The sequence below is a fragment of the Dreissena polymorpha genome, chromosome 4 (genome assembly GCF_020536995.1).
Source record: "Dreissena polymorpha isolate Duluth1 chromosome 4, UMN_Dpol_1.0, whole genome shotgun sequence".
In the NCBI taxonomy this organism is placed as follows: Eukaryota; Metazoa; Mollusca; class Bivalvia; order Myida; family Dreissenidae; genus Dreissena; species Dreissena polymorpha.
Window position 1 is genome coordinate 63,919,620 of NC_068358.1, and position 22,905 is coordinate 63,942,524.

At 33.8% G+C, this 22,905-nt stretch overlaps 1 protein-coding gene across 3 annotated transcripts in view; it reads right to left on the reverse strand.

The window, feature by feature from the left end:
• Window positions 1-2,870: 2,870 nt before the first annotated feature.
• Window positions 2,871-22,905, reverse strand: part of LOC127876287 (synaptotagmin-6-like) — a 92,285-nt gene continuing 72,250 nt past the window's right edge. For all 3 annotated transcript variants that reach the window (XM_052421411.1, XM_052421412.1, XM_052421414.1), the window contains 5 exons: window positions 14,076-14,265; window positions 12,830-12,967; window positions 7,607-7,929; window positions 5,894-6,014; window positions 2,871-5,509 (listed from right to left, as the gene is read on the reverse strand). In XM_052421411.1, the coding sequence (XP_052277371.1) occupies window positions 5,205-5,509; window positions 5,894-6,014; window positions 7,607-7,929; window positions 12,830-12,967; window positions 14,076-14,265 (1,077 nt within the window). In that variant the 3' untranslated portion in view covers window positions 2,871-5,204. The remainder of the gene's footprint in view (window positions 5,510-5,893; window positions 6,015-7,606; window positions 7,930-12,829; window positions 12,968-14,075; window positions 14,266-22,905) is intronic.

The window sequence follows — 22,905 nt, forward strand, 5'->3', positions numbered from 1 at the left end:
TGGCCTTTAGACTTATTCAATTACTTAGTTACAACATGATGTACGTGGAGTACTTGTCAGGTTGTTAGCTCGGCGTTTTTGGAGAAAACGCGAGGTATTGTCATAGCCAGCCCCTCGTGTCGTCCGCCGTCCGCGTCGTGCTAAAACCTTAACATTGGCTCTAAAATCAAAGTGCTTCCACCTACAACATTGAAACTTCATATGTAGATGCGCCTTAATGAATTCTACACGCCACACCCATTTTGGGGTCAATATGTCACAGGTCAAGGTTACTGTTACCTCTAAAAAAATTAAAAAATTCTGACAAGCTTTCATTTATTCAGAACTGCACCCGTAGCCGAGCGTGGAATCCGGTATGCGGTGCTCTTGTTTTATACTTGTATTATGGATTTACATTATATGGTTCATATATCGTCCTGCTACTGGGCTGCAATTGTCGGTTAAGATTTTTTCTTGGCAATATTATTCAATGATTTATCCGAAAGACATTCAGATTTTATTTATCAGATGCTCGCTAGTTTGGTAAGTATTGTTGCCATGGTTTTGAAGCAAAATTTAAGTGAAAATATTAGCAAAGGCTTTAAACATAACTTAAATGGAAGTAACATTTCCTTTTTTGTCAAAATACGGGAACATTTTAAAGTTGTTTTAATAACCGTAATCATCACTTCTTAAATCATTGTTTCTATAGAAGATAAAAACCGTCGAAAGATTTATTCTTATTAATAACAAAATTGACTGTTGGCTAGTATCAACCAGGTTTCCGTGTCAATATTTGTCATTGTTACCTGTGTCGTGTGGATAGAGTTACAAGCCATATACATGTATATGATGTTCCTAATCAAAAGCAAGGGCATGTGCTGAAAAAGTGTTATTTATTAGTTGGTGATTGTGTTATTTCTTGCTGTACTTCAACACTTATGCATAATAATGTACATTCAACAGTATTCTCTGAGTAAGACCAAAATTTTGAATTGATAATGGCATTTTCCTGTTTTTGGACTTATCGTCAGCTTAATATGCTGGTGCCGCTGCGATGGGTTAGCCGTTATACAGTCAGCATGCGTCTCTGAGGCTTTTAAATCCGAGTTACCCAGAAGTCAATGTCTCGATGCATAATGTTGGCACACCTATGTGCTGCTACCTGTCGTACACTGAACTTAAATTGTTACGCACCAAATATACTAGTAAACTGTTTTTTATTTTTATTCAATTTACCGCACAACAAATTTAATTGCTCATGGTTTCTTCATTTATAGTAAATATCATCTTGAAATTTTGTTTATTATTCGAGTTACACATGCACGTGTTCAAGACCTACACAATATTTTGTTAACAAACATGCGAAATATTTACGTGACTATCATGGAGCGGATGAAGTGTTAAAGTTAATGGTAGAAACATTTTTAGTCCGTTTAGCATTTTCACATGTTCCAAATGTTTAATCTGAAATTTCATGTGAAACCTAGCCAGATTCTTCCAAAACAATTCGAAATACTATAGATTTCGTAACAAATGATTAAACGAAGATCATCTCCAATAACAATGTATGTTTCATTGTAGGATTTGATAAATTATGATTTATGGAAAACTCTTTTGAGTTTTTGGGCACTACATATTTTGAATGAATGAAAATCCCTGTTCGTCAATGATACAGTATCATAGCGCAATAGCGTATTTGAAAAGCTCTCAACGTTCTTCATTTGTTTTAATATAATACCATTATATCGCCAAATTATCAATGTACAAATGTACACAATGGTGACCTTCAACAAAAACAATTTATTAGAAAATATTTGATCATGTGTAATTATAGTTACTGAAATAGGCAAAGCATACGTTCGGATAAATAATATATGTGTATTAATAACAGACGAACCTTAATGCATTCGACAGTAATTTCAAACATTGTGCAATACATTACGCTTCGTCCATAATTAATGTCTCTAGATTTTCGGACAGTATATTTTACAGCGCTATTCCACAGACTAAAGCCATGTTTTCGTTTATCTTGTGGCACTTCGAGCATGGGTTTTTACCCGATTAAGGTCATACAACCTGGCAGATGCATGCATGAGGGCAATTAACCATTACATTCGTGTAATTGGATAAATAACCACGAATACCTTTAGAAAACAATGGATTCACCCATCAACATTTGAAACAGTTTAAGCAAAATGTTTTATATTTTTACGTGTTTGTTCCATATCATTTCAGGCAAGAGTTAGCAATGCTGTAAAGTTATATTTATTTTAAAATCAGAAAAAGAAGAGTACATCACAATAAAATTGATTGTACGTTGATTTATTACATTTATTTTAATATAATTATCATTTTCGGACACTTTAATTTTTCGCTCTAAGTTTTCGGACTGCTCTACGTTTGGAATATTTTTTGTATCTAAATGTTCGGGCACTAATTATCTTTAAGTGTCCGAAAATTAAGAGTAATTACGGTAGTAGCAACCAAATTTAATTATATGCGGATACAGTGTAAACGAGTAAATACGCACTTGTTATGGCTAGATTCAATATCTAAGTCTTTAAATGTCCATCAATGGTATTTATCCGTTAACATGATTTTCTATATGGTAGAACCGAAATAAATTCAGCACTATTCTCCGAAGCACAATACAGACGTCATTGGAAATATTGCACAACGAAAGTATAATGACCCTTTAGAACCTTGCATAGACATATATATCGTGATAAGCCGGAAGTCAATTTGATATGCGTTGTAGTAAATGCTAATCTATTGAACATATAGCCAGAGTTGCACGTTTATTGGCTTTTATAAAAATAAGGCCGGCATGAAATCTTCTAGTCAGAAGGAATGCTGTATATGAAGAAGAAAAAACTACAACAACAAGATATGAATATAATTTTATTCCACAAATCACAAACAAAAATAATTTGGTTTTGTACAATTTTGTTAAAGACAAATATACTGATATTCTTAATTATACACATTGTGTAGTGTTTTTTATATAAACATTTTAATATCATATTCGTGTATATAATAAACTTATTTAAATATACAAAATGATAAACAAAGCTGTCACTCTAATAGCCAAAACTACATTTGATCAAATAAACGTACACGTGTCATCGCATGTGTCATCGTGCATTATCCAATGAAAATATTGGGACCTGTATGCCCTCGTACCATGAGTCGCGTTCTGAGAAAACTGGGCATAATGCATGTGCGTAAAGTGTCGTCCCAAATTAGACTGTGCAGTCCGCGACTCAAATAACTTTTGTTTGAAAATCGTGCAGTATTTACTAAGGTTATTTGATAAGTTTATGTAAAAACACTTCTTTTATGAAATATAACATATTTTGGGTTCATTTGATTGAACAAGTACGTGCATAATGTAATTCACATACAGTTTATTTTGGCTTATGGATTTTTTAGTAATGCTCACAATTGGCATAATAGTGAATGATATCGTTAATACTTATTTACAAAAATTACTCCTCGCATTTAAATATAAGCAGATTGAAACACACATAACCAGCATCTGAACGTCCTTATTTCTATGTGTATACAATTGTGTACATGTTATCATATAATAACAAATGAAATTAAAAAGATTTTCCTTCTACGTACAGGTAAAACGTAACGATAGACTCAATTGTTATTGTAATCTGTATACTTTTATAATTGCAAAAATATACAATCATCGCTTCGTGAGAACTTTGCCATCTTTTAAGAAACATATCAATATATCGCTGCGTTGTATAATTAAACTAACTTATTAAACCTCATTATAATTAACAACACATTGATTAAAACACAAACCCGATAAACTAAACACAACGCATTAGGACAAATTATTATACAATGCAAATAATCGGGCGTTCTGGATTTTGTTGTTATTTTCTGCGTGAAAAAAAACACATCTTCGAATATGGTATTCCATGCTATCACGTCAACTTAAAACTAATATGAATATATTTATAGTAGCTCTAACGAAAATACTCTTGTATACACGTAATGCAACTTTATAAGAAGCTTTCGTAGGCACTATTAACAGTTTCAGATACGGAAACAGCCACATATCTGATAATTAGCAACACAAAACAAGAGCATAAATATGACTTACAGCACTTTGGCAGATAAAAAAAACCGGATTAAAGATTAGTAACAACTGCTATAAAAATATAAATATTTATATTTGTTTTGTAATGTAATATCTTAATGATTGTACTTGTGTTGGCCAATGTCGCGCAACATCTCAATCACAGCGCCGATATTTGACTGGTTCCAAGCACAAATACATGTAAATCTTACCATTAGACCTTACCGGGGCGGAGGTTACCTCTGCGAGGAGTTCGGTAACATTATTTTCTTGAAGTGACAGCATATATAATGTGATGCAACTATAAAGGGAATTCACCAACGCCGTACTTTTCTATCTTCATCAATTTAGTAAAAGTCCAACCAGTAACATCGATTTGGTAATTGGTGCGTAAAATATAAAATGTTCTAGAAGCTTTCTTAGAATCCTTCAGCATGAATTGTAACGGGATTAGTCATTCTGAGAAAACTAACGAAGCCAATGCCTTAAGCCTTAGTTAATCATTCGCTGCCAAAGAAGCGGCTATGAAAGGCTCATTATATGTCATAACACACAGAGCAAATTCTAGTGATTATTGTTGTAATCACATGTTCGTATGTATCAACATTGCAATCGAATTAACTTTAATATTTAATATGTGAACGTGGTATTAATAATAACATGACCTGTACTTCTCACTTGACAGAACAATCAACAGTTGAAGAGAGATGACTAAAGCATCCGTTAAGGTGCGTCTTATCATGTTGGCTTATCCGTTATTATGGAGGGTCATGAAAACATAATACACACGTATGTTGAACCGTCAACAGTAATAAGATTTTACGACCAAAAAAAATATTATCCAACAGAATTGGTGCTTCACAAACACTGAAGAAAGTGCATGTATTGTCGAAATGTGTCTTGTTGTGACCAATTTAACACAACTCAGTATTGGTATGTGCATGTTAACATGCAAGCTACATATATTCCAAACACGTCCATACATCAAACTCTCCATTCACAATTCGTTTGGTTTATAAAAACGGCAATATCTAATAAGTGCCAAACGTCATTTGCAAGGCAAACAAATCATAATAGAGAGCCTACTTTTCTGTTAAGAAAAACAAAATATTGAGTGAACAGTTTATCTGTGTAATGGATGCCACATAGCTATCGACTTCCGCTGGTTTTGCATCATCTCGCCCCAATGCTTGCCCTCGTTTCCTGCACGCGTCTGACCAATCATGACACAGCCCACGAACTCGCCGTGACCAATCAAATCATTGTCCACCACGTGACATTCTAGCGTGACCTTAGGCAAGAGTTCAGCTGGAATATTGAACGAGAGAGCCTCGTTCCAGACCGGGTTATGCGTTCCCTTTTTAACACTTGTTTTCTTGCGTTTCACCTTCTTTCCCTCTACAACTAACGTTATACGCACGTACGGATCTGAAATTGATGCTAAATAAATAAGACATTTGATGATAAATTTTAAACAAAAACAAGATGATCAAACAACAGCATACATTTACAGGTGCATACTCTGTCGTAAAAAATCTATCGGCGGGACGTTAAGTTCAGTAAATGATAATTACTAGCCGTTACGAACAAAAACACATATGCACTTGATAGCAATACATCCCTTGCAATTGTCTTCATTTGAAAGACTAACGGACATCGAGTAAAAAGTATACATTTATCAGGTATATTTTTTCAAACGCTGACACATACAACTGCAGCTAAGTTATGACATTGACGGACAATTAGGCGAATAATTAACTACCCGTTTCTGAGAGCCTAGAAAGAAGACAATCATTTAAGAAAGTCTCCTACCTGACGAGGGCGTGGTGGTGGGGACGCGGAGGTCCTTGGCCTTCATGACGACCACTGTGAGTCGTTCTGCCGTGGGTAGATAACTCAAGGACAGCAAAACCTCTCCTAACTCCGCGGATTCCTGAAAAAGCCATGCTAAAATTAAAACATGTAGAGGTATATTAAAGGGATCTTTTCACGGTTTGGTAAATTGACAAAATTGAAAAAAGTTGTTTCAGATTCGCAAATTTTCGGTTTAGTTATAATATTTGTGAGGTAACTGAACATTTGCCATGGTCTAATATAGCCATTATATGCATCTTTTGACGATTAAAAAACCTAAAAATTATAAAGCGTTGCAACGCGAAACGATTGAATAATTTGGAGAGTTCTGTTGTTGTCGTTTAAATTTGTGAAACTACGAATATTGCTTATATAACGTATAGAATACACATTCTATGTATGCTTGGCAGGATAGCTCAGTTGGCTAATGCGTTTTTACTTCAGGATTCCGGGGGTCACTGGTTCGAGCCCTGCTGCGGGCTACTTTTTGTCCTTTTTTAAATTTTATTTTTGATTTTTTACTGGAGCTTTTAAAATTTAATGTTTACATTTTTCTATATAAAGCATTTAATGACAAACTTCAAAACATGCCAAAATCTGTGAAAAGGCCCCTTTAATATATAGGAGATTATAGAGCATAAACGTATTGGTTCAACATTTTCATCCGGTTCCAGAAAGTATTGGGCGATAGACAGATTCTGCAGTGATGACTATGCAAATTAACAAATGTTAAGTGTCGGCATTTTTTAAAACGGATTCAACGGATATACTCGTATAATTTACGAATTTTAAGCAAATGTCAATGACCATTTCAGCAGCATTATGTACCTTTCTGATAATACTTGATCTTGAAATATAATAGAATAAATGTATGTAATATTTTTCCGAAACGGCATAGATATAACATCTTGCACGCACTTAATAAGAACTACTATAGTGCAGCAAACACACTGATGCTGACATCAAAAACGTTATTACACAATGTATATAACTTGTCTTATCTGCTTGCCTTTCTAAAGAAAGGCAAATTGGAATCTTCTTATCATTTGTTGGCACTATTTACCTAGCCATTTAATCAGTTGTATAGGGTAATTTGTCTACAAATATTCGCCTAGCCCAGCATCAATACATATCATCTAAATAAAACAATTAGCGATCTTTAAAACAAGAATGGATCGGGGTTTCATTCTATATAAAAAAGCGGTGTTTTTTGCTGGAAAGTTGTAGTATATTTCCACTAACATCCCGATAATTTGTTGATTGTAGATCGACACAACTTTTTTTCGGATACAATTATTTCGGATACAAGAGTTGTTTGCCACTTCATTAAGAATTTGAAACGACATTTTTAATTTATACGTTAGCGTTAATTTCACGAGCATGATTAAATGCAGTCAACAAAAATGATTGGGTTGTTAATGTTAATCCATATATGCCTAGCGTGTAGAAAAAAGGCCTTGGCAAACAGCGTAGACCCAGATGAGACTCCACATGGTGCGGCGTCTCATCAGGGTCTGCGCTGTTTGCTTAAAGGAATTTTTGTAAGAAATATTCTAAATATAGAAATAAATAAACTAGACATCCCTAATTTTGGAAATAAATTGATCCAATTTAGAAGGATGGGAGAGTCCACTAGGCATAAATGGGTTAACATTTTGAGCGGTAACCAACCTGGTGTTGCTTCTGTACATCACACCACATCTCCACACTGTTGCTAGTTTCCACCTTTGACAGGTCAATCCTCACCTCCCCCATCAATTTGTGGCGAGAGAATTTGTCGTAGTCGTAGACCATGAATACCAATGAAGACTCCTTTATGTCATCGTAAGTGGCGGGAAATTTGAAATATTCGTTATAAAACGGATTGGCTGTCTTGCGCTTAACCGAAGATTGCCGAACGCGCTCGTCTACGGTCGGTTCAAGGCTGACCTTAATGTAGGGGTCACCGGAGCCAACATCCGGTTCCAAGCGCTCAGAAGGAGGAAGATCTTGCGCTGAAAAGAGCAGTGTTTGAAACTGTTAACTGTACGCGAAAGGCGTATCGGTGCAGGATACCATACGAGAAATTACGCTGTTTATCATAAGTTTATTGTTAAATACACATGTGTATCAAACTACATGTATATAACTTTTGATTGCGTTTAAAAAATAATATAGCGCTGTTAAAAAGATACTTTCGCTTTGCCGATTAATCATGAAATTCGTCGACAGCTATTTACGACGTGATGTAAAGATGTATTTTAACTTTTAAGAAGAAAAATTATGTTTCAAGATCTGCTAGATTGCAGACTTTGTCTGTGTTTATCGTTGAAAATGTTTTCGTTAACATATGCAGGTGATGGTTTTTTACTAAGAAAATCATGTCTTTCTTTTTGTGTACAAAGCTATTCGTGTCCGTGAGATTAAGTCCCGTTATTTGGTAAAAGAACGACGCTTTTTATTATAATGATGACATATATAATTTTCACATTGGACAGTTGAAAAAAGGTTGATGTAAAATTGTATAATGTTACAAGCCAGTAAACATCATAGCACTCAATGTGTGAAATATATGTGTCGTATATATGTATTGCAGGGTATTATTATGAAGCGCATCAACCAATATTGAATATATGTATTTGTCTTGATTGGAGTTGTATATAGATCTATTTTTCTAGACAATACTACACATGAGACATATAGTCATATGTATACATGCACCATTCAGCAGTAAGTTGACATATAACCTTTCTTATTATTCTTTAAAGACATTGTGTCCGTTTGAACGAACCTTAACCCACTTATGCCAAGCGTCTAGAAAAAAGGCCTTGGCAAACAGCGTAGACCCTGATGAGACGCCGCATGATTCGGCGTCTCATCAGGGTCTGCGCTGTTTGCTTAAGGAAATGTCTGTAAGAAATATTTAAAAAATAGAAATAAATATAGTAGACATCCCTAATTTTGGAAATAAACTGATCCAATTTAGAAAGATGGGAGAGTCCACTAGGCATACCGTAAAATGGGTTTATCGAACTGAACAACTGAAGGCTCTTCTTCACGAAATTGCAAACTTGAAAATATTTAACAGTCGAGTAAAATCTACAAGGACAGCGATGTTGCTGAGGTAACGCAGTTAATTCAATTTATCTTGATTTAAAGCGACTTGTAGTGTGAAAGCGACGTCTTGTAATGTAGACGGAATAGCAGAGTAGTAGCCATGAGGCTTACACGGTCGCGAAGATAGAATCAGTGTAAAGTCTGTCGTTGAAATTAATGGTTGTGTCACATGCAACTTAGAACAAATTAAGCGATGTCCATTATTGGTATTTCGAGAAATCCGAGCTACGACTTGACAGGAGACTTAAAGGACGCTGGTCACGATATATCAATTGTGGCCATTCGATGATTTGTATATGGGTTTGACGACTACGTACTTACCATTTGCATTATTTATTTCTTACTTAGATGGAACTGGATGCTGTTTAGTCTACACCGATTTATTTCTTTTAGATGGATATTGGCAAAACCTCAAGTATGCTTATAAAGGATATTTTTATGCATTTTCCTGAAAGACAACTGTTTGAAAGATGTTAAGAACGCTGACCGATTTAAGAAATAACCCGTCTTGTTAACTAAACCGTTCATCCAAAAACGACAACACAATATCAAACATGTCTATGTATCAAATGCCATAATTATAGTGTCAGTGGTCTTATCTTGTGACTACACAACACATATTTCAAATGGAACATTTATCATATGAACACTGTGTTAGCTGCAACAAACGAAACAATTTCATTATTTAACTTTAATTCACTACCAATAACAGTCTAATGCCAAGGATGGCAATTTGTTAGGTGTTTGAATATGTTATGTTGGGTTTCTTCTTACCGTAGATGTCATTTTGGAATATGAACGTGTTTTGTTAAGACATAAAAAAATAAATAAAAATGAGAAATGGGCAGCATGCTATTTATGTCATATTGTTTAACCTTCATATATTGGATAAAAAAAGAACGTGCTCGTTTGAAGTAATCCATGTTGTTAAGTTCAAACCATATTTTTTAAATGAAATTATTGTGTTCATCAAGCGTTATAAACAGAAAGTGGTCAATATAACCAAAAAAAACAAACAAAACAAAACACCACGGTTGTTGAATCGTTTCTTTGGAACTGTTTCATGTATTAAATTGTCCAGTGTCACGCCCTTTATAGTGTGTGTGTGAACTCCAGTGGTTTAATCTTTGTTTTGGAACTGTTTCGTACAGAAATATGTCCAATGTAAAGCCTTTTCAGATATCGTGAGTAAAAGCATGTTCTGTTTTAGCATATCTAGACAAGTATAGAGTAAATGTAATTACCCAAGTCTTTTAACGCCTTTGAATAACATACAGCAACTGAGCAATAGGCATCCAATAATGCATTTCTAAACTCCAATATGAAAATATATTTTGTTTTTAGCTTTCCTTCACACCAATCGATACTTAATCTAGCGTACACGGACATTGAATACGACTTTAAATTTAATAAGGAGCATGATGTATTATTACTACTATTATTATTGTTAAATTTAATACGGAGCATGGTTTATGATTTTTATTTTTATTATTATTATTATTACTATTATTATTAATAACAATAATAATAATAATAATAACAATAATAATAATAATAATAATAATAATAATAATAATTATTATTATTATTATTATTATTATTATTATTATTATTATTATTATTATTATTAATTATTATTATTAATTCTTATTATTATTATTACTATAACTACAACTATTAGTATTACCACAATTATAAAATATATTCGTTTCGTTTAATAAATAAACACATTTCTAATCGCATGTCCCCAATTGCTTTTCAAATTCCAAAGGATCAAAAATAGATCAATACGTTTGTTTACTATCCATTGGAGATTTATATGGACAATTATTACAAGCATGGGTACTTACTCAAAGTCACACATTGTTACAGAAACCGTTTTTCACATGGCATAACAATAACATTTTGTTGGTGTTAGAGTGAAGTAAACATTCATTTATATAAATATTAGCGCAATAATTTTTATAGAACTAAAAAGCTGACATTTTTCTTTTCTTACTACAAATATGCCACGTTGCTTATTTAATTAAAATTATAAGAGCTTTCAATATTAACAAACATTTGCGTGTGCCGTTAAATTTCGCCTTGATAACCAAACAAATTTTTCGTCATATTTTGTGCCGGCATCTAAATTGAATAGAACATTTATCCAAATCTCGATAATGGATTCAGTGGAAATTAATCAAATTGACGTCCTGTGATATAGGTTTACGTCTGCGCTTACAATCTGGTATATTTCAAAAGAAGCCGTCGCTGAGTGTAAAAGGTTTCTATAACGCACTCGCGACATTTTACGAAAAGACGTAGCGCCTGATAAATGCACTCTCAGCGTCTACAAGGCTTCTTAAAGTAGATAAATATCTAAAGAAATTTGCGCGAATACCTAATACGTCATTTTACCATTTTCGGATTCTTTTTTGTGAGTTTTTTTAAGGAATTTAGCGGGATGAGTAAACACGTCTTCCATTGGCAAGGCCTTCTCACAGCTGTTCATCATTTGAACTGTCGAAGAGATTCACTAAAATGAGTAAGGCCTTATTTTATAATGACGATGCATCTTGATCCGGATCCAGCGGCATGAATTATGCATCTGTTGATAATTCAGCGCAAAGCAGTGTGCGTTGATGTCAACTTAACTGTGTATGCAAGCGTTTGCAAGACACATTTCACAACAACATACTTTTGCATCGCATACTGTTGATAAATCAAAGATTTTTTTAAAACAAGTTTTATAAACCAATGTATTTAAATTGACGAGATTTTTCAACCCAGTATGCGGTTTCATCAAAACTTGAAAGCGTTTGCGAAACTGATACTTTTTTAACATGATATATTATGTTCATCGGTTAAACCATTTCTTTCTATTTCTTAAAAAAGGTGAAATCGTTTCATAAGTATACATGAAAAAGATCGAAATTTTGAAAAATGATAAAACAGTGCTTTATACGCTTACTGCCATGCACACCAATTTTTACGTTTCTTTTAAAAACCATAGCATTTGATAAACCGCTGCTTTGGAACACTTTCCATATATAAATTTATAGATCTTTATATCTAATAAATCGTATAATCTGTTTATTTTATACAGATTTCGAGACGACCGTATTACCATATCTCATAAATCGGGTTTATTTTTCATCTGTAGTCAATCCGTTCGTGTCTGACATCGACATAGACTAACGAACAAGTGATCAATGAATGTTATCTTATTGATGGTCATTTTGCTGGCAAACACAACCGTATTCAACAACAATTTTACGAGAACGGTTTATGTTAAGTTTGCAATTTCATTCGTTCAAATATCGTCGAGTGTATTAAAACATATCAATAAAAGTATTATGTATGTGCATTGATGATCAGAAATAGCGCTATCATGTTGCTCGAAGCAGTTCATCACATCTGTATTGTCATGAATAGCTATTGTTGATTGTTGAATGTTCCATCAAGACGCTATTATTTAGGAATATCGTTTTTGCATCTTGCGATTCAATTATTGCTGATCGACCAAGTCTGTGCCAACTCCGCCATACAAAATTATTTTACTTCTTATTTAAACAGTCAAGCAAATATAGGTATATTTTTGAAATCGAGTTGTATGTACTTAGCAATATTTCACATCTTTTTCTTTGCTTGAAATTCCTTAGCACAGCTTTAATTTTATAGGTAATAGTGTTAAGTATAAACTGTAAATATGTGTTTCTATATACTTTTTAAAAATATATCTGTACTATTAATATTTTTTATTTATAACCCTACCATCTATGTTTAGTTGTTTATTATCAACTCCTTACCGCTCACCTTCTATTAAATGTACAACAAGGTCAGACGTTCGAAAGTCGTACTTGAGTCGTACATGAAGACGACCGAAGCTACGATCCAAGGACGACTGTTGTAGCACAGCGTCTTTCCTAGGGTACAAATCTGGTCTGATAGCACCTGCAAAAATAGAAGCCATCGTTACGAAATGCTGAATTAACTCTTTGAGTGCTGGAACCGAATTTGAAGGCCTTTGCAAACAGTTTGGATCCAGATGAAACGCCACAGATCGTGGCGTCTCATCCGGATCCATATTGTATGCTATTCTGATAGTGTTGTTTGAACAAAATCGAAGAAAATGCTAATTTTAGAAATTCAGCAGACAACATTTTAGCAGACGACAAATGTCCCAGCATGCAAAGGGTTAAGAGGCCTTATTATCAAGGTAGGAGCCTTGTTGTTTGCCATGGCCTTTGTTTTCTAGACGCTAGGCATAAATGGTATAAACATAATTAGGTACACATATCCCATTACAAGTGACGTGTATTGAGAACAACAATCTTTGGTATATTTGTGAAATTGTTTCATTTGTGTTCAATGTTACACTTTTTAAGTAATAATGATTATATTAACATTTGCTATCAAAAACAATATTCAGTGAAGGCATTTTAGAAATGACCCTGATCCACCATGTAATTCAAATACATTGGTAACATGATATACCTTTTATTATATAAGGTTCGATATCATATAACAAATTTTGTTCTGCTCAAATGACTTAAGTTGCAAGAAAATCAATTTTAAACCTTTAAGCACAACCAGTGTCACCCCATTCGTAAAAAAGCAACGCATAGACGTAAGTTATATCTAAATAACATTATTTGATATAAAATGATACATGTACACATTATAATTATACTGCACCCATATCTTTATGCGCTCGCTTTATGTTTAACTCTTGCTTCCACCGAGTACATTTCAACAAAAGATAATATATGTTGTCGATCACATCTATTCAAACATGTATTTAAAGCATTTTAATAATGAAGGCCTTGGGCGAACTAAATTCTCCATACAAGGTCATAAACATACCAAATTTAGGCTAGGAATGTACAAAATGACTAACATGAGTTTACCAGATGAAGGCCTTGAACATATCAAATGAAGGCCATACATATTTCAAAACGAAAGATTAAAATGGACCAAATGAAGATAATCGGCCTACCAATCATAAACCGTTAATTTAATAATAGAAGTCCATGAACTTACAAAATGGCCATGTACTTACCAAATGAAGGATCAAAGACGTAACTGTCAACGCTCGTATCACTTCGTGCACTTATGCTGCTCGTCTCCTCGTTGCACGTGAAGGGATCGCTTTTGATGCTTCCGCGTGACATGGTGGAAATACTACCACGTGACGAGATGGATGTAGAACGAGGCTGCACGCGCTGGTGTTCCTTGGTTATCTGAACATCCTGGAAAATATTCTATAATGTAACATTCATCGGGGAATTTATTAATAGATGAACGAATAGATGAATAAACACGCATGAATGAATGAAGCAATCAATCAAGGTAAACAATCAGCCTAGTAAGCAATAACCATTATCCGTTATCAGTGAATCAGTTTAAAGTCAATATTGTTATTTATATATTTCTTTTTGTTGGATCATTTCTCGTTAAATGTATATAAAAGTTTGTTTATTCTATAGCTCGCGATGATTAATTTTATCTTCGTTAAATTTTCAAGATGAATTATTCGATGTCATACTTATAATATATGAATGGTGCTTCGTGTGAGACTGAATTCCGTTTAAGAAGTAATTTCCTGTTTAGTGTTTGACATTTCAGTAATAGCCAAAAGATTGGAGTTCCGAAGGGTAATCATTTAAAATCGGTAGGGCGATAGGTTGAGTGATTTGGTACCAATTATTGGAACGAGAACATTCGGTAATTACAGAAAAAGCAGACACAGCCGTAGATCTAGCTATATTATTTTCATTCGACCACTAATCTATACAACGCGTATTGTAGTATTGCAATTACTGTAATGTATACTCTCATCTCGTTCTTTTATAAACGTACACACATGCGTTTGCCTGAAGTCAACTAACCAGAACGAATCGAAATGACGTCTGGCGTCATCTATTAACATTGAGTGTATTTTTTTCAAAGCGAAAATAGGTATTGTTAAACACAGTGAAGCTATTATGCAAATAAATGTAAAATATAGACAAACTTAATCAAGCGTGAATGTTTGTGTAATGTAGCATATCTATTATACATCAAAGACAGATTTACTGCGATGCATACTTCAGATATTATTTGTTTGTATATTAAAGCTTGCAGGATTTATTCGTTTGAGCACTTGCAAATCAATTCGAAATTTCTTCAAATTTCCGGAACTGCTTTCAAAGCATAAGAAAAATAGCCCCACTTATTTTCCCTTTTGATCATTAGAAAACAATGTGCCGTGTCGTGTTAAATTATAATATTCAAGAGTTCCAAGACAGCCACAGTTCACTTACCATAGTAATATTGTACATTAGCTAATTCTAACAGTTATATAGGTGATATGTGATAGAACATCACGGTCAGCTTAATATTGAACAAACTTCGTATGTCTTTTTATGATGCATCGTTATACATTAAATACAAGATCTGAATGAATCGTTAGTAAAAAGAAATATGAGCCTAATGTGGTTATTGATATGAATTGAATAGACCAGTGATAATCCGTTACGACAATTAACTTGAAACACGTACCAGAAGTACTGTCTCACTCAGATTGGTAATTATTTAGAGTGTCAAATACTTATTCTTCGATAGCTGTCTGGTCGATCGGCAGAAATGTATGTCCATCACACTTTCCCATACTGACCTATATCAATTGATCATTGGGTGATTTAATGTCTGGTTTAACCCATTTATGCCTAGTGGACTCTCCCATCCTTCTAAATTGGATCAATTTATTTCCAACATTAGGGATGTCTAGTATATTTATTTCTATATTTAGAATATTTCTAATAGAAATTTCTGTCAGCAAACAGCGCAGACCCTGGTGAGACGACGCATCATGCGGCGTCTCATCTGGGTTTACGATGTTTGCCAAGGCCTTTTTTCTAGACGTTAGGCATTAATGGGTGATTTAATGTCTGGTTTAAGTCTCATCTGACGCAGACAATGCCAATGAAATTGACAAGCATACCGTGTCTTACCTATTGCTGACGAGAGCTGTTATTAAAAAATCTGCTGTTTAAGACATTGGGCGCTCATGCACTTGACATCTGATATGAACGTCCAGAAATGAAACTTATATTGTTGTTCCGAGGCTTACCGAAGTAAAGATCCGACTATACCAATATCACTTGAAAATTAAAAACTTAGCTGCTGGTATTTAGCAGAAAACATCGTTCTTTAAAGACCAATACATTTTGTAAATATACTTTCATTCGCCGATGATTAAAAATCACATAAAAAGAAAGTACGTATATACTTTTATTTTTTCACCGCTCCTTCACACAAGAATGACACAAGATGCTGTGTCGGTTGTGGTAGAACCAACCTCCGCGCAGATATTTTACTGGAAACAGCGTAGCTTGAAATAATCCCTGCCTTCATAATCAACAACGTGATGATAGTCCAGCCACGTTGTACAATAATTTTAGTGTTGTTATTGTTACTGTTTTTAATTCATTTCTGTTTTTCGTTTTATTATGAACCTAAAGTTATTCGCTAATTTAAATATACAAAAAATGATACTTCTTTTCATAATACAATACTTAAACAAAAAATAAAATCCTACCAAATTTGGTAGGATTTTCTTGTGATGGCAGTGAGGACAAGGAACGAAGACTCTGCGAAATTGTGGTAGAACACCACATTGTCTGTCCAGACAAGAATGTGATCTGATTTCTGATTAATTAAGAGAGAAGTAATGTGTGAGGGATATTTGCATCAGAAAAGATTCAACGTGCAGCACAATGCATTATGGAAAGTATCTAATTAATATGACATTATAGATACCAGCCTTGTAAGTACTTGCGTACTTAGCATCTGGTGATTTTTCGTTTGCTGTTCTTGATCATTTCCTTGAAAATCAACGTTGTGTAGCCCCGCTAGATAACGATGGTACCGGTTTTCATAAAAGCTTCATAAAATTCGGTATTAACTGTATACTTCGCAATGCGATTTATTCTTGAGAATTATTGAAGTCACAATTAACGATCTCCTTAAAAATTGAGCTGATACTTGTTAAATGAAACTTTAGTTTTATACTGAAATGTCCCTTGTGTAGAATTTGACTACAGATACCAAACAATGTGTGAATACCCTCAGTAATGAACGGCAATTTAAAAAAGCGATAGGCCATAGATTCGTAGTCGTTTTTTTCTACATAATTGTCATAAAAACTCTTTTACTATGTCTTCAAACGCGTCATGCACATTTTCATTGGAATTGATTTGATTTAGAGAAAAAATCAATAGTGCAGATCATTAGCAAACCAAATACAGTATACTGTCTTCAAACGCGACATGAACATTTTCACTAGAAAAGTTTCGACGGTAATGAACGACATGAACATCATGTATGCAACGTTAAAGCCTTGTGGTCGATGTATAGATGTAGTAATTATCTCATGGGCTAACTACCAGTTGATCAATCGAGAGCAAATGAATGGCCAACCGGATTGATTACCGGCGACGTGCATGTAATATATTTTCAAGATGGCTACTGGACCGGAAATCGATGCTGATAGCTTCCGTTGGATAGATATATAGGCGAGATAAGAGGTTATTATTATGTTTAATAAGGCCTCGTCAAATGGTAACTATGTAGCTTCGACATACACATGTAAATTTGGTTAACATGTTATATTTTTGCTGACATAAATATTTAAAGCAATTTTTAAACTTCAAATTCAATGCTCTAATAAAACATTTAAATGATAATTTTTTAATCTTATACTTTCTTTATAACTATGCATTAAAGTAAGCATTGACACTAATTTTTATATAAATACATACACATTTCACATCGTTCGAGTCCGTATATGTCAAACTGCAAATACGCCAAAGTTTTCTGTTGCATTTTCATATAGGTCGATAAAACAAAAGTTCGCCGAACGTGCAAATAAACATTATTTTATCATGTTTCATTCATTTATGGTTAATGTTTGTAAAAACTATTGGGGAGTGTCCAAATATATCTACCAACAACGTACGTTTTATACAAAATCTATGAGTCTCCTGCATATTACCGTTTAAAATATTTAAACATTTATTTTGATAACTAATCTGAAGTCCTGTAAACTTTTTATTTCTTTATATTCAATACACAATACTTAATACATAATCTCACATACATTTGATGTTTTAAAAGTTTTGAAATGCACATCTGTTTTGTATAAGTAGGCCTCGTAAACAAAAAGCCAGGCTACACATATAGGCTTGTTATGTTGGCAACAAAAGCGAAATATCAATTGAAAATTATACTAACCGACAATGCAGGAACGTTAGTTTATTTGTTATGCTAAAGGGCCGTCCAACAGATTTCACGTTTTGGTAAATTGACAAAATAAAAAAAGTTGCTTCAGAATCGCAAATTTTGGTTTAAGTTATGATATTTTTTAGGAAATAGTAATACCGACCATTTACCATGCTCTTAAATATCTATTATATGCATCTTTTGATGATTTGAAAACCTGAAAATTATAAAGCGTCGTGAGACGCGAAACGATTGAATAATTTAGAAAGTTCTGTTGTTGTCATTTCATTATATTATGTCATTTTTAGGATTGCTTATATAGGTAAAAAAAAACATCCGCTCTAAGCATGAGCATGGATGGTCGAGTGGTCAAGGCGGGAGACTTTTTACTCCAGGACTTCAGGGGTCAGTGGTTTGAGCCCTGTTGAGGTTTATGTATTTTCCTTTTTTAAATTCTATTCTTGTTTTTTTTACTGGAGATTTTGTAGTTAAAATGTTTAAATTTATCAATATAAAGCATTTAATGACAAGCTTCAATACATGCCAAAATCTTTGGACGGCCCCTTTAAGGAAATCATCAAACCATATCGATTGGTTGACATGCTTATGCAGAGTTCATAACAAATTGGAGCGGCGGAATTACGAGTTTTTGCATAGAAAAATATTGTAGTACTTGAATGCCATAAGCACTCATGCAATTTTGTTATTACGTACATTCATAATAATAACGTGACTGTTTTTCCTTTGAAAACACCTGTCATAGTTGGTTGGAAAAAAAGGACTATGGTAATACGCTGATAAAATGCTAATTATGTAGGATGACGGATATGTACTTTGACTGTCTAATTATTATTGTTTGAATATCATAAAACGAGAACGTAGATTGTCATGCGTATTCCATTGTAATAAGCTTATATGAATATGAAGCGTAATAACGTAGATTGTCATGCGTATTTCATTGCAATAAGCTTATATGAATATGAAGCGTAATAACGTAGATTGTCATGCGTATTTCATTGCAATAAGCTTATATGAATATGAAGCGTAATAACGTAGATTGTCATGCGTATTTCATTGCAATAAGCTTATATGAATATGAAGCGTAATAACGTAGATTGTCATGCGTATTTCATTGCAATAAGCTTATATGAATATGAAGCGTAGGGTGGATGCAAAGTTTTCGAAATGACAAATAATTTTGCACGCAAGTAAAGACATAAAAATGATCGTATATTGAAATATACGTAATATTGAAATATACGTACATCGGCAACTTCCGTTTGAGCGCGTCTCAGGCACTTCCGTTTGAGTTTGCTCATTGTGGAGACAAGCTCCATTGTCAACGAAAAGTTATATTTTCCTTCTTACGCTGTAACTTTGAAGAACCCTCCAAACACGCAATTTAAGTTGTCAATATAAGAATATCGATTTAGAGCCACTATGTTAACTCTCATAGTATTCATATAGGTAAAGAGTATATAAAGGAACGCACACATGAACCTTCTAAAAGTTATTAGTTCCTGTAACATGTATTATTTTCACACAACGTTAACAAACCGCATGTAAACAAAACAGTTTTATCCACTATCACAGCAGCTCTTTACGACTGTTACATCTCTTTATACCAATTCACAGCCGATAGATCTACGCTTGTGGCTTCATCTGGTAATAAAAAAACACCGACGATGAAAACCGATTTAACAATCTTTTTTCTCAGCGATTTTTACAGCCTACAGCGTGCTGGGCTTATTCTAATTTCTAACTTCGACGTAAGTCTTCCATATGATCCAGCTTCAAAGATACCTTTACTATAAAAGGATGTTGTTTCGCTGTTGGTATTTTAGTATAAATTCGCGTCGCTCGGGCACTAAAACACGATCGATGCGCTTAATGTCCGTTAGCGGAAATTTTGAGCGCAAGATAAAACAAAAAACCCAAGGCTATTTAATGATATAAAAAATGCATTCCGCAACAGCTGTTACAACCATATTTGTTTTATTTGAGACAGCAGACGAACTTAAGAGTATCACTTTTTAGCCTCTAAATGCACACGAGGTTCTGACAGAGCCGTCGATAGTGTCAGAGAACATTTGAAATGAAACAAAACAACACTTCCCATTTTAGACCAGTTCTATATGGCGACGTTCAAAAAAGAATGCATCCTCTTTAAAAAATATATTTCATTTTATGTTCCAATTCAGCAAGTAAGTATTATTTCCTTATTTACTTGAAGTACCAGAATAGTTGCGATCACTGACCATAATCACTCAAATTGAAACACGCCTTGACCAGAAAATTACATACATCATACCGCCGCGGCTGTAATAATTGCTTCTCAGTTCCTACTTAGCGGAAATGACCAATTCAAGAGTATAGCCTTTGCGAACTGTTAATGACATATCGACGTTGCCATAGTTATTTTCGAGGTGCAAAGAAAATTAATACCCGTCGCATGGAGCGGTCATTGGTCTGGGAATATTTGCCAATTATAGTATTTGCCGTAAGAATGTAATAGATCTCCATTCTTATGTGTTAAACATGAAACATTCCGATGGAGTTTGTTTAGTTGTTTGTAAAGTCGTCAGACCATTTTGAACAAATGGAAAACGTAACAAATATGATATTTCTTTTAAGTATTTTTACAAGTTCTGTAAACATGTAAATACATGTTTACATTCATTGTATTTTCTTTCTGAAAATATGAAACGTTGAAATTAGTTTATGTTTAATTTATTATCATGTTGTGCATTATAATTTTATATTATCAACACAATTAAAAAGAGTGTGTACTGATAACTGCATCAATGAGCCATTGGGTCCAACAAAAGACTTGCAAATAATGAATTTCCAGAAAACATTATTTATTATATTTATTACCACATATAATATTTTTTTCAGTAAACAATTGTCTTAAAGCACATATAATTGTTCTCCTTTCATGTTTATATATTAACAGGGTGTTATTTTTTCATGAAATGATGATATATTCGCCTACATAAAACATGCAATTAAAACATATCTCAAATAAATATATTCCGATTGAGCACATTTCGGTTCGCATTTGTCTTGTTATCTTGTCAACAGAAAGTGAGGTATAATATAGCATTGTTCGCCGAATACACAACGTCTTGCGCGATTTCTGCCTTCTGATTTCTGCATCACCGTGATTTGGCCAAGCGTGTCATCTACTTTCATCACCGCGATACACCGTGGAACACCGTGGAACGCAGTGATGTCGCCGTGGCGAATCGCGGTGACAGGCTCTATAAAATATGTTGATAAAAACTCGAGCGCGGGCGTTATTGGGCAATAAATCTCACGGTGGATCACCGCGATCACGGTGGACCACCGCGGCCTTGGTCATTTGCGGTGATTTACAGGTTAACGTGAATAAACATGAATATAAAGATATATGTTTCATTTGTATTTCATACGTCCTTCATTTGTTCCACTTATTTAAATATCATATTTACCCTCTTTACAGAATCATTTGACATGTCTTACATCGAGAGTGAATATAGATTGCGTGTCATGCTTCATGCTTTGTTTCAATTGTTTCTGCATGGAGTTAGACTTGTTGTTTTTTATGTTTACAGATTTGTTTTTGATAGCATTTCGAAAATTACCTTATGGTCACTGTACAAATCTTGGGATGTCACTCATTGTATAGAAGCGAGTGACCTTTTATTTCAAATACAGTATAGTATGATGGTGTTCAAAATAGTTTAAAAATAACAGCATACCATCGTATATAGGATATAACCTAATGATTGAATAATCACTACATACGTTTATGCAAGGTTGCCCGTAAATTGACAAGATGTTTTTGGACACATGTAACCGAAAATTGGTTGTGCGTAATCGACTCTGCGGCAAACGAAATCAAGTTACTGGGTTTAAATTGCTATAACCTGAATTACTCGAGGTTCGGGTATTTAAACATGATGCTTTCCACTATATAAACAAAAAGTATACAATGTCATAAAATGTATCATTGGATAAAATGTACATATACGATTCTAAGAACACAGCAAATGCTTTAAACATGAAAATTCACATAGCAATTTTAACAAGTTATTATCACCTTGCTTTCATTTTGTGTAATAAAAACATGTTGTTGACAACTATCTGCACTGGACCGTTGTTACAAAAGGCAAACGGCATTTCAGAACACCAGTATGGGATCAACAAACATGGAGAACGGAAACTCTATTCCTGGTTAGTGCATGACAAGAAATATAATGGCCAAACAAAGGACAGTTTTAAGTAGAAATGTTTCATCCTGTCTTTCCCGTTTTGTCGGACTATTTTAGAGTAAACAGCTTTACTGATAAACAGCTGGTGTATATCAATTGCAATGTTTACCAGCAATTATTAACAGATAACAACTCTTGAATCGATAAAACGTCGTTATTAGAACTCAATAGCCATGCTTTCAGCTAAAACATGTTGTGCTGCAATTTATGCATGTAAACTTATGTGACAATATTCCATTACAAAATAAAACATTTACCACCCGTGCATAACACAAGAACTGTTAACAATATAAAACAAACACTCCAAAAATAGTCTTTGCAGACATTTGAAGATAAATGTTGATATGTAGGAGCATTTTACTTGGACGTAGG